General features: G+C 38.7%; 1 protein-coding gene across 1 annotated transcript in view; it reads left to right on the top strand.

Moving 5' to 3' along the window:
* SYNE1 (spectrin repeat containing nuclear envelope protein 1) overlaps positions 1-12,343 on the top strand; it is a 408,382-nt gene that overhangs the window by 366,805 nt on the left and 29,234 nt on the right. Inside the window, exons 131-135 of the mRNA XM_052645623.1 lie at positions 2,542-2,729; positions 3,626-3,776; positions 7,667-7,849; positions 8,108-8,245; positions 11,960-12,151. Of these exons, the coding sequence (XP_052501583.1) occupies positions 2,542-2,729; positions 3,626-3,776; positions 7,667-7,849; positions 8,108-8,245; positions 11,960-12,151 (852 nt within the window). The remainder of the gene's footprint in view (positions 1-2,541; positions 2,730-3,625; positions 3,777-7,666; positions 7,850-8,107; positions 8,246-11,959; positions 12,152-12,343) is intronic.

Here is a 12,343-nt window from a genome sequence, read left to right as displayed (position 1 = left end):
TTCAACATACAGAAATCATTGTGTTTCCAAACACTTAACAATGAAGTATCTGGAAAATAAAGATAAAAATTCCATTTACAATGACATCAAAAACAATGAAATGTTTGAGGAATAAATTCAACTAAGAAGGTGAAAGATATGTACTCTGACACTGTAAGACATTGATGAAAGACACTGAATAAGACACAAGCAGATGGAAAGATATCCCATGGATTGGAAGAATTAATATTGCTAAAATGTGCATACAAAGCTATCTGTAGATTAAATGCAATCCTTGTGAAGATTCCAATGGTACTTTTTACAGAAATAGAAAAAAAAAATCCTGAAAGTCATATGGAACCAAAAAGATCCCTAATAACCAAAGCAGTCCTAAGTAAGAACAAATCTGGAGGCATCACATTTTAGGATTTCAAGTTAATATTACAAAGCTTTTGTAATCAAAAAACTATGGTACTGGCATTTAAAACAAACACATAGACCAATGGAACAGAATAGAGAGCCCAGAAATAAACCCACATGTGCAGTCAACTAATATTTGACTAATAAGGATACTCAATGGAGAAAAGATAGTCTTTTCAAAAAATTGTGTTGGGAAAACTGGATATTCACATGCAAAAGAGTTAAACTGGACCTCTATCTTACACAACTTAGACAAATTAATTTGAAATGGATTTAAGACTTAAATTTAAGACTTGCAACCCAGAGGAAGACATAGGGAAAAGGCTCCTTAACATTGGTGTTAGCAGTGACTTTTGGAAGTTCAACCAACAAAAGCAAAAATGAAACAGGTGAGACTAAATCAAAGTCTGATGCTTCTGCACAGCAAAAGTCATGATCAACCAAATGCAAAGGCAACCTAGGAATGAAAGAAAATATTTTCGAACCACATATCTGATCAAGAGTTAGTATCTAAGATGCACAAGAAACTCATATATACACCTCAATAGCAAAAAAAAACAAAAACAAAAAACACCAAATTATCCAGCAAAGGACCTGAACAAGCATTTTCTAAAAGAAGATAGTCAAGTTGCCAACAGGTATATGTAAAGATGCTCAACATCACTAATCATGGTAGAAATGCAAATAAAAAAACACAGTGAAATATCATCTCACACCTGTTGGATGGCTATTATCAAAAGACAAGAGATTAAAAAGTACTGGCAAGGATTTAGAGAAAATGAGACCCTTATGTACTGTTGGTGGGAATGTAAATTGGTGCAGCCACTATGGAAGAGAATATAAATGTTCCTCAAAAAAAGTAAAACTGGATCTACCATATGTTCTAGCAGTTCCGCTTTTGGGGTATGTATCTGAAGGAAATGAAATCACTGTGTTGAAAAGAAATCTCCACTGCCATGTTTACTGTAGCATTGTTTACAGGTGAATACATGTAAGCAACTTAAGTAGCCATCAACAGATTAATGTTTATCTTTCTTGTTTAAAGCATTGAATTTGCCCAGAGTTCTACCATATCAAGTCTTCCATATTACCATATTAACTGCACAGAATGTAACAAAATATACATTATTTTTCTGTTGAGCTTTTAACTCAGTTTACTCAAAGCATTCCATTATTAAAAAAGAGGCCAACTAGTATGTTTTGCTTGTCCTATTCGTTCAGGCCTTCAATATATTTTCCTTTTCTCTTATATAGTTCTTGAATTTGCCTAACTTTTCTCTTGATAATTCCTCAACTTATTCAGATAACTAGGATTTATATTGTTGCATGTAGATTCTCCTTCCTGTTTTTCTCCTTAACACCAGATCCCAATGTCTTCTTCACAAAATGTAGCTTACTGTTGAATGCAATAACAGTGCCATTGATTAACTTTGGAGATTTCATAAACTAGACACAAGAAAATAAATTCTTTCAAATATTTCAGTTTCACTAAACTGTCCTTTCAAATCTCTTGCACAACCTCTTTCAGTTATATGGGATCTATCACATTATAAAATATTACAAGAATTGAACTTTATCATTCTATTTCATATCTTCCAGTTTCTGTCCTACGTTTAAATTTGTTCATTGAAGAAGCTGCTGATAATAATGGTTGTCATACATGACAGAAAGCCAAGGTCCCTTAAACCATGGTACCTTTTAATGATGGTGGAATTAACTGTTTAAAATAGTTTGCAGATCCTTGGAGATCAAAGTGAGTGCCAACTCTTAAAAGGAGTACACGTACTCCTTTGATTGATCTATGGATTGGAATGGAAGTGATATATCTGTGAAGTAAAAACTGGGGCAAGATTCATATTTCAATCACTAAAGAAGCTCATTGTACTCTGCACAGTTGATGCAGTCTTACTTTTTCAGTTGATATTTTAGCATGGTTCACATAGGCCAAATATTTCTAGACTCGTTTTCTCATACTTTTGAGCTTGCGGTATTTCATAAAGGAAGTTGAAGAAGCTTCATGCATCCAAGGAGATGAAATACTTGTCAAGGTTTTGCCTAACCATTTCTGAGTCAGTGAATACAGCTGCAGTTTCTCCCATCGGTAAACAAGTGTTTGACTAAAGCACATCTCCTTCCCTGCAGGAGCTTCAGAGGGACATCGAGAAGCACAGCACGGGCGTGGCCTCTGTGCTCAACCTGTGCGAGGTCCTTCTCCATGACTGTGATGCTTGCGCTACAGACGCCGAGTGCGATTCCATCCAGCAGGCCACACGAAACCTGGACCGCCGATGGAGAAACATCTGTGCCATGTCCATGGAAAGGAGGCTCAAGTAAGTGGGGATGTGTACACAGCTGAAACAGGAAGGACAAAAAAATCAATAAATAAATTTATCCAGGGTATCTGCTGTTCACCATTTCCTTTTGGTTGCATTGTCCAAAGATAGCCTCAGTTTCCCAAACTTGTCATCTACGTTCAGCTGGAAACAGAAGTAGGTATAAAGATCACTTACAAATATAACAAGCCAAGTGACACCTGACCTAACAGTTTAAATATAATTAGAAAAATTAAAATATGCCTTTGCTGAACAAGTATTATGTTACATAATCCGTGGTGTGAAAAAAGTAACTTTCTTTCATTAAAAAGGAAATAATAAAACAAAAGGACTTCTCTTGGAGCCTTTTGAAATTCAAGGTGGTGAAAAATTAGTGATGTGTTAGAAAGTGACCACAATGACTTAAGGCACAGAATCTTCATGCTCTCTGGGGACCTCCTGAAAGCTGAATATTTGTCTTGCCATCATTGGTTGATTTTGATGAGGGTGACTTTGACGTTCAGTGAATTTTCAAACCTTAGTTTTAGTCCAGCGAACCTCAGGATGAGTGTGCACTGAGAGCAGAGAGTTACACTTTCAAACTTCCTTGCACATACCCAAAACAGTTCATACCATGTGCTTATCAGACTCAGTTTGACTCGTTCCAAACCCAGAGCTGCAGGACGTGTGTTTTAACACACACACACATACACACACACTCACACAGCTGTTTCATTTTAGCTCAAACAGTTGTTTCTTTTTCAGTCTGGGCAAATTTGGCTCAAGGCACAGTTAGTTATTGTTTGGCACAGCAGTTGCTTGTTTTGGGCACTCTTAATCCTGTTGCAGGCATCAGACAGGGCTCTGGAGTATAAACAGTCTCAAACAATCAGATTCTGTTCTTTCTGTCTCAGAATTGAAGAGACATGGCGATTGTGGCAGAAGTTTCTGGATGACTTTTCTCATTTTGAAGATTGGCTCAAGATCTCAGAAAGGACAGCTGCCTTTCCCAGCTCTTCCGGGGTGCTCTATACAGTTGCCAAGGAGGAACTAAAGAAATTTGAGGTGATTTTCAGTGCCAAATATTTCATCTTTATTTTGCTACGAGAGTAGCCAGCTGGTCTTCCGTGTCTCAAGACCCAAAGAAACTGTTTACCCACATATTATTTGTTCAGACAGCTAGGTGGTGATGACTTTCTGGTCATCTTTCTTATTACATCATGATAGGCAAAAAAGAGAAAGGAAGTTTTTACTTTAAAATTATCAAGAATTACAAATAAAGTAGTAATGAAGATAAACTTTTAGAAAACAGGAATCATGATTCCCTAAAAATGATCTTGGCATTCTTTTAAATTCACAGTTCCTTATAATCAAGCTTTTAAGACTCAAATATGATGCCATTCCATACTATAACAACTATATGTGTGTGTGTGTGTTCAATATATTTTCTTGATTTTTTTTCACTTAACTGGAGTGTATGTGTATGTATACATATATATGTATATGTGTGTGTTCGTGTGTGTGTGTGTGTGTGTGTAAGTGCATGCCAAGTTGCTTTAGTCATGTCCAACTCTTTGCGACCCTATGGACTGTAGCCCACTAGTCTCCCCTTATCTTTTAATCATTGATAAATAAAATTGACTCCAGAATTGATCAAATATTTTAAATCATAAACCAACTGTAATTATGAATGAGGAACAGTGCCACTGAGTCACTAAGATTTTTCAAATTTATAGAGAAAAATAGCAGCAGTATAATCATATTCATCAAGAAAGCAATCATTCAGTAACCGATTCTAGTTCCTTGCCTGTATGGGCAGTCTCAAATCTGCTCTATCACTGTGATAGGATGAAACCCCAGTTCTCAATTGCCTCTCATTTCCACCAAGGACTGGTCCCTAAAGTTGACCATTTTTTAATTTGAAGTTTCTTTTCCAATCAATATCCATTGATTGGCAGTTGTGTTCTCATATATATTAACCGTGAACAGTTCCGATGCATGTTATCTTACAAAAATCATCCTTGGTTGCCAAGTCTGCCTCAAGCTCCCTGAGATATTTTAAAAAAAGATTAAAAAACCCAACCAAATTCAGCTAGATTCATTTTTACCTTGTAGTAGCAATTAACCAGGCTTTTTTTTTTTTTTTTTTTTTGAGGCCTGTTATAGTAAATGTGAAGTTTGGTTTTTGTTCTTGTGGGGTTTAAAATCTAAGAGTCATAGATGGGGAGCTACACAAAACTATACAAGTATTCAAATACTATGTGAAATAACTAAGAGTTATTCTGCTGTCTGAATATGGATCTATATATAACTATTTGACTATATCCCAGGGGGGAGAAATTCTTATCTTAAAGACTTTGCCTTAGTAAAATTCTAGTAAAAAGCCACAATAACCTGTGCAGTAGATTTCAGATTATCCTGGTGTGAACCAGTGCTAGTGGAAATATTCTGGTACTGCATCTTATTACTCACAGCTTCATAAAGGTTAAACCTTCTATAATCAGCTTCCACTACAAAGAAGATTATGTAAGATCTTTTATGATGCTATTTTAGACTCAAGACTTTATGACAAAGGTTAGCCATATAGTTAAGCTTATAATGCTATTTATATAACTAGCTATTCATATAAGCTGTATAAATATAGCATTATATATATATGCTATTTATATATATAAATGCTATTTATACAACTAGCTAGATATAATGATTGATTTTATTATTTATCTTTGTAGTTAATTTGCTTAAGAGAAAAATGAATTACAAAAATGAAATTTTGAGGGCGATTTTTGCCTGTTCAATTGCACAAACATTGGGGACAGCTCTAGGGGTGTTGGGGTCCGCATCTGTTATGACCACCTTCACCTCAGTAAGAAAATATATTCTGTGACTTCCAGTAATTGCAAAAGCTGAACTTCCCCTACTATTTCCTTTTCTAGGGAAATAATTTGAAGTTTTATAAAATAGATGGTTGGATTTACTCGGATGACGGCTCTTAAAATGACTCTCAGAAGGAAAGCCATCTCAGAGGCAGGAGTTTGGTAGCATGTAAACAGTGTGATGAGCCAAAGGAAGCAAAAGTTTGGGATTTCAATGAGTGCAGTTCAATTAGTCACAGAATTTTCTGTCCAATGCCAGAATAGAAGTCGGTCATAAATCACACACCTAAGTTTGAAATGTAAAAGCTTCATTTTATTTTGGCCAAATAACTCTTATTGCTAGGGCTAGGCTATATGGCAGAGAGAAAGAAGTATTTTACCTGCAGAAACTGTAAGGGGTGCATAGGGTAACCTCCCAAGTAGATAGACACTACTCTGTAATACTCTGTAAGGTGTCGCATCAGCTTTAAAACATTTCATACAAACCAAATCATTTGTGGGCACAGCAAAAATACAATAGAGCATGTTCAAAACTTTTTTCTTTGTAAGGTTACTTCTGTTTCACTAAGCTGTTGTTCTTAAAAATCAGTAATAGCTTGCATTTAGAAGACATTCTGCAAAAAGTAGTTTGTTTTTTTTTTAAGAGGACACCAGAATTGAGGCAATTTCTGGATTTCTTAGGAAATAATATATTTTATAAATAAAAGAAGCAGTTTTATGATAGATATTTTTTTCTAAGTATTGACGTCAGAAACTTGGAACATTTTAAACTCACGTTTCAGCATACATCCATATTTTTGTGGGCTTCCCTGGTGGCTCAGTAGTAAAGGACTCGCTTGCTAATGCAGGAACACAGGTTTAATCCGTGAGTTGGGAGGATCCGTGGGAGAAGGAAATGGCAACCCACTCCTATATTCGTGCCTGAGAAATCCCATGGACAGAGGCGCCTGGCAGACTATAGTCCATGAGGTCGCAGAAGTAGGACATGACTTAGTGACTAAGCAACAACATATTTTTATAATCAGTTCGCTTTATGGGAAAGTTCTTTTTAGGCTATTATTTTAAAAGCTGTATTACATATGTATATCGTGTGTGTTATACATGTGAGTGAGTGTGTGATAGTCGCTCAGTCGTGTCCAACTCTCTGTGACCCCATGGACTGAAGCCCACCAGGCTCCTCTGTCCATGGAATTTTCCAGGCAAGAATACTGGAGTGGGCTGCCATTTGTATATGTATATATAGCTATGTGTGTACATTTTATATGCATGTATCATGTGAATATGTGTATGTTCTACATGTATATGTACATATTCTATATGTGTGTCATATATGGATTTGTATATATACAAATATTTATTCCTGTTTGCCATTTTCTCTTATATTTTTGTTTGATCAACTCCCTTTCTTAAGTCACAGGGGTAACATGAGTTTTCTTTAACAAGGGAAAGCTTACACTGGTTTCAAAGTGTCTTTTCCTGTTTGAGGGGAATGAAAGGTTGTTGCAGAATTACCCAAAGACCCCTGGATTCTTGGCCTCTGGAGGAGAAGATTTCAATCCGGGGCCAGAGACGAGGCTTGATCACTCAGAGCTTTTGTGTAATAAAGTTTTATTGAAGTATAAAGGAGATAGAGAAAGCTTCTGACATAGACATCAGAAAGGGGTAGAAAGAGTACCCCTTTGCTTGTGTTAGCAATGGAGTTATATACTCTCCAGTGAATCCAAAGGATGTCTGGAGGTTGTAAAGACCTCACCAGACCTACTCCCACAATTTACATTTTAAGATAACAGGATTAGCCAGAAGGTTTGGTCCAGAGACTGTCCTCAGGCAGGATACATTATTGTTATATAATCCTAAGGAATGTAGAGGAAAAAAAGTCTGTCCTCTCTTCCTCCTTGAGAATTCCAGACCCCTCTCTCCTTGGGAACCCCTAGACTTCTTGTCAACCTGCCTAGGAAATGACTCTCTCAGGAAGAGTCAACCTCCTGTTCTGTCTGACTTCACGACAGGACGCCCAGACGCCCTTGCTGAGAGAACTCCTCAGACTTCCCCGGCTGATGTGCTTCTTTGTGGTCACAGGCTTTCCAGCGACAGGTCCATGAGAGCCTGACCCAGCTGGAGCTGATCAACAAGCAGTACCGCCGCCTGGCCAGAGAGAACCGCACAGACGCGGCCGGCAGCCTCAAACAGATGGTTCACAAAGGCAACCAGAGATGGGACAACCTGCAGAAGCGCGTCACCTCCATCCTGCGCAGACTCAAGGTCCATGCTGCGCCTCTTCTGTAGCTTAGAGGCCAGGAGGACAGAGTGGGGCATTTGAGTGCAGTGTTAGGACATAATCTCAATGACTTTGTAAGACTGGGATGACAAGACAGATATCTAGCATATGATTCATTTGGTAAAACATTGTGGTGTTCTCATTGCTCACTGAGGAAATGACTTCCCAGGAGGAGGCTGGAATTGGCGGTTCCGTCTCAGCATGTGTCTGTGGCTTTTTCACTTCTGTTCTTTTCTCTCCAGCATTTCATTGGCCAGCGGGAGGAGTTTGAGACGGCACGGGACAGCATTCTGGTGTGGCTGACGGAGATGGATCTGCAGCTCACCAACATTGAGCACTTCTCTGAGTGTGATGTTCAAGCTAAAATAAAGCAGCTCAAGGTAATAGAATGATAGTGATTTTTTTTTCAAATTGGTATGCAAAGAGTCTGAAGAGGAAATGTTTTATAGATACTTTCGTGAAGAGCATACTAAAAAACTGTTCTTTTTTGAAATTTTTATTTATTTTTTAATTGAAAGATAATTGCTTTACAGAATTTTGTTGTTTTATGCTAAATAGCAGCATGAATCAGCCATAGATATACATATGTCCCCTCCCTCTTGAACCTTCCTTCCAGCTCCCTTCCCACCCCACCCCTCTAGGTTGCTACAGAGCCCCTGTTTCAGTTCCCTGAGTCATACGGCAAATTCCCATTGGCTATGTATTTTACATATGAGAATCTTTGCTTTTTAAAAATGTAGATCTTCTTAACTGAGAAGAAATTCAGAAAAAAGAAAAATATTAAAAATGAAATAAAGAGCATTATCAGGAGATACAACTCCCCTTAACACATGCACTTTAAGTATGAACTCGATTTGCAAGGTTTTTTTGTTTGTTTTTGATGGTGGTTTTTTTGATTGGTTTCAAGCACTTTCAGATAGTTTGACTCCTATGATCCAGACCAGTTCAACTGTCTTATATTAGAACTTCATTCCACACAGACTGCTTTCGTAGGTGCCAAATTAATGTTTAAGTATATTTGGTATGTTTCATATATAATTCAAAGCCAGCGGTTAAACATTTTACTTCAGTTCAGTTCAGTCAGTCAGTCATGCTCAAAATTCTCCAAGCCAGGCTTCAGCAATACGTGAACAGTGAACTTCCAGATGTTCAAGCTGGTTTTAGAAAAAGCAGAGGAACCAGAGATCAAATTGCCAACATCTTCTGGATCTTGGAAAAAGCAAGAGAGTTCCAGAAAAACATTTATTTCTGCTTTATTGACTATGCCAAAGCCTTTGACTGTGTGGATCACAATAAACTGTGGAAAATTCTGAAAGAGATGGGAATACCAGACACCTGATCTGCCTCTTCAGAAATCTGTATGCAGGTCAGGAAGCAACAGTTAGAACTGGACATGGAACAACAGACTGGTTCCAAATAGGAAAAGAAGTGTGTCAAGGCTGTATATTGTCACCCTGCTTATTTAACTTCTATGCAGAGTACATCATGAGAAACGCTGGGCTGGAAGAAGCACAAGCTGGAATCAAGATTGCCAGGAGAAATATCAGTCACCTCAGATATGCAGATGACAGCACCCTTATGGCAGAAAGTGAAGAGGAACCAAAAAGCCTCTTGATGAAAGTGAAAGAGGAGAGTGAAAAAGTTGGCTTAAAGCTCAACATTCAGAAAATGAAGATCATGGTATCCGGTCCCATCACTTCATGGGAAATAGATGGGGAAACAGCGGAAACAGTGTCAGACTTTATTTTTGGGGGTTCCAAGTTCACTTTCATGCATTGGAGAAGGAAATGGCAACCTACTCCAGTGTTCTTGCCTGGAGAATCCCAGGGACAGGGGAGCCCGGTGGGCTGTCGTCTATGGGGTCGCACAGAGTCGGACACGACTGAAGTGACTTAGCAGCAGCAGCAGCAAGATCACTGCAGATGGTGATTGCAGCCATGAAATTAAAAGACGCTCACTCCTTGGAAGGAAAGTTATGACCAACCTAGATAACATATTAAAAAGCAGAGACATTACTTTGACAACAAAGGTCCGTCTAGTCAAGGCTATGGTTTTTCCAGTGGTCATGTATGGATCTGAGACTTGGACTGAGAAGAAAGCTGAGCACCGAAGAATTGATGCTTTTGAACTGTGGTGTTGGAGAAGACTCTTGAGAGTCCCTTGGACTGCAAGGGGATCTAACCAGTCCATCCTAAAGGATATCAGTCCTGGGTGTTCATTGGAAGGACTGATGCTGAGGCTGAAACTCCAATACGCTGGCCACCTCATGCAAAGAGTTGACTTACCGGAAAAGACCCTGATGCTGGGAGGGACTGGGGGCAGGAGGAGAAGAGGACGACAGAGGATGAGATGGCTGGATGGCATCACCGACTCAATGGACATGAGTTTGGGTAAATTTTGGGAGTTGGTGATGGACAGGGAGGCCTGGCGTGCTGTGATTCATGGAGTCTCAAAGAGTCGGACATGACTGAGCTACTGAATTGAACTGATTGATAGGACCAGATGCCGTGATCTTAGTTTTTTGAATGTTGAATTTTAAGCCAGCTTTTTCACTCTCCTCTTTCACTTTCACTAACCTGAAATATCAGTAACACCTCAGATACACTGATGATACCACCCTTATGGCAGAAAGTGAATAGGAACTAAAGAGCCACTTGATGAAAGTGAAAAAAGAGAGTGAAGCGTTTTACCTGGCAAGGGATATATATTAGATATGAGGATTCCCTAAAAGGAAGATTGTTTAACATCTTGAATAATATGCAATGAAGCTTATGAAATTTTCAACCCAAGATAAGATAGGATACGTAGACTTTTTTTATAAGAATTGTCATGTTGCCTTGGAGAAGAAAATGGCAACCCACTCCAGTATTCTTGCCTGGAAAATCCCATGGACAGACGGGCCTGGTGGGCTCCAGTGCATGAGGTCACAAGAGTCGGATAGGACTTAGCAACTAAACCACCACTCATGGTGCCTGTGACTTTAAAGTTGTCATAATAAAACAAGGAAGTTACCTTTAATCCTGCTACTGCTAAGTCACTTCAGTCGTGTCCAACTCTGTGTGACCCCACAGACAGCAGCCCACCAGGCTCCCCCGTCCCTGGGATTCTCCAGGCAAGAATACTGGAGTGGGTTGCCATTTCCTTCTCCAGTGCATGAAAGTGAAAAGTGAAAGTAAAGTCGCTCAGTCGTATCTGACCCTCAGCACTAGATTCTTCGCTAGATTCTCAGAATAAAAAAATCACAAAATAGTCCCGGTAGTCTGACCAGCCTCTCCATCCTTCCCTGTCACCTCAACTCTCCCAAGTTGTTTCACAGATAAATACCTATTTAAAAGCTTCAGCAGGAAATTTCTACGAAGTGGTAGTTGAATCTTTTCTTTCTGGATTCTGGCAGGGTCATAGCATTTATAACCGCCCTCTTTCTCCCTTGGCAGTCTTTTTATTATTGGGCAATTTCAACTCTTCCAGAGTTTATTCTTGTGTTGAATTAAAATTTATCCCTTGAAACATGTTCCCTGAGGTTTAACTGTTTTGAGTCGTATAAAATAAGTCTATGGAATCCAGAATTACCTGTTTTTTCAAATAATTACACTTTTTCCTTCTTCTGTCCTGAAATAGTCAAATCCTCTGAGAAGAATTTGTGATAATTGTGATTTGGATGGTTTTTCTTACTCATGTTTGAAATTTTAGAAAACCTAAAATTTAAATATTGAGTAGAATTGTTTAAAATGCTAAATTAATTTCGGTGGCTCTCTATTGCTTGCCATTACTTTTCATCAGGGACAACCAGTGCTCTCAACTTTGTGATGGGTTTGAATGTTTTTTCCTATGATTCTCTTACCCACACTGTCCATGGTGGTAAATTTTATTAGGCAAAGGCGCCTCTCTGGTCATGGAATTCTAACAATTCCATTTCTGCTTCCTGTTCTTATTTCAAAATTTTATGTCTTACTTTAGAAAGTAATAGCCTCTTGGCTTGTCTTTGTCTATGGTAAACTTAATATCCCCTACATGGTTTTTCTTAATATGTATCTTAGAGTTACCTCATGTTTGTGTGAGTAATGAAAAATTAACATGAGCGGTGTGCTCCCTAGGCCTTCCAGCAGGAAATCGCGTTGAACCACAATAAGATCGAGCAGATAATCGCCCAAGGAGAACAGCTGATAGAAAAGAGTGAACCCTTGGATGCGGCCGTCATTGAGGAAGAGCTGGACGAGCTCCGACGTTACTGTCAGGAGGTCTTCGGGCGCGTGGACAGATACCATAAGAAACTGATGCGCCTGCCCGTACGTGACACTGTTTTTTCATGGTCATGAAATCTAAAGAGAATTAATAATGTGAGATCAAGTAGCATTGTTTAATGGGTACTGGGCTCTAGAGCCAGAGTGCTTGGCTTCCTGTGGCTTGCCTTCGTTTCCTTAATGCAAACCTGGCTTAGTAACTGTACCTACCTCATAGAAAAGATTGCTTTGGGCATG

The sequence above is a fragment of the Budorcas taxicolor genome, chromosome 9, assembly GCF_023091745.1.
Source record: "Budorcas taxicolor isolate Tak-1 chromosome 9, Takin1.1, whole genome shotgun sequence".
Lineage (NCBI taxonomy): Eukaryota > Metazoa > Chordata > Mammalia > Artiodactyla > Bovidae > Budorcas > Budorcas taxicolor.
Note: the sequence above shows the minus strand (reverse complement) of the source record. Positions and strands in the feature narration are given on the sequence as shown.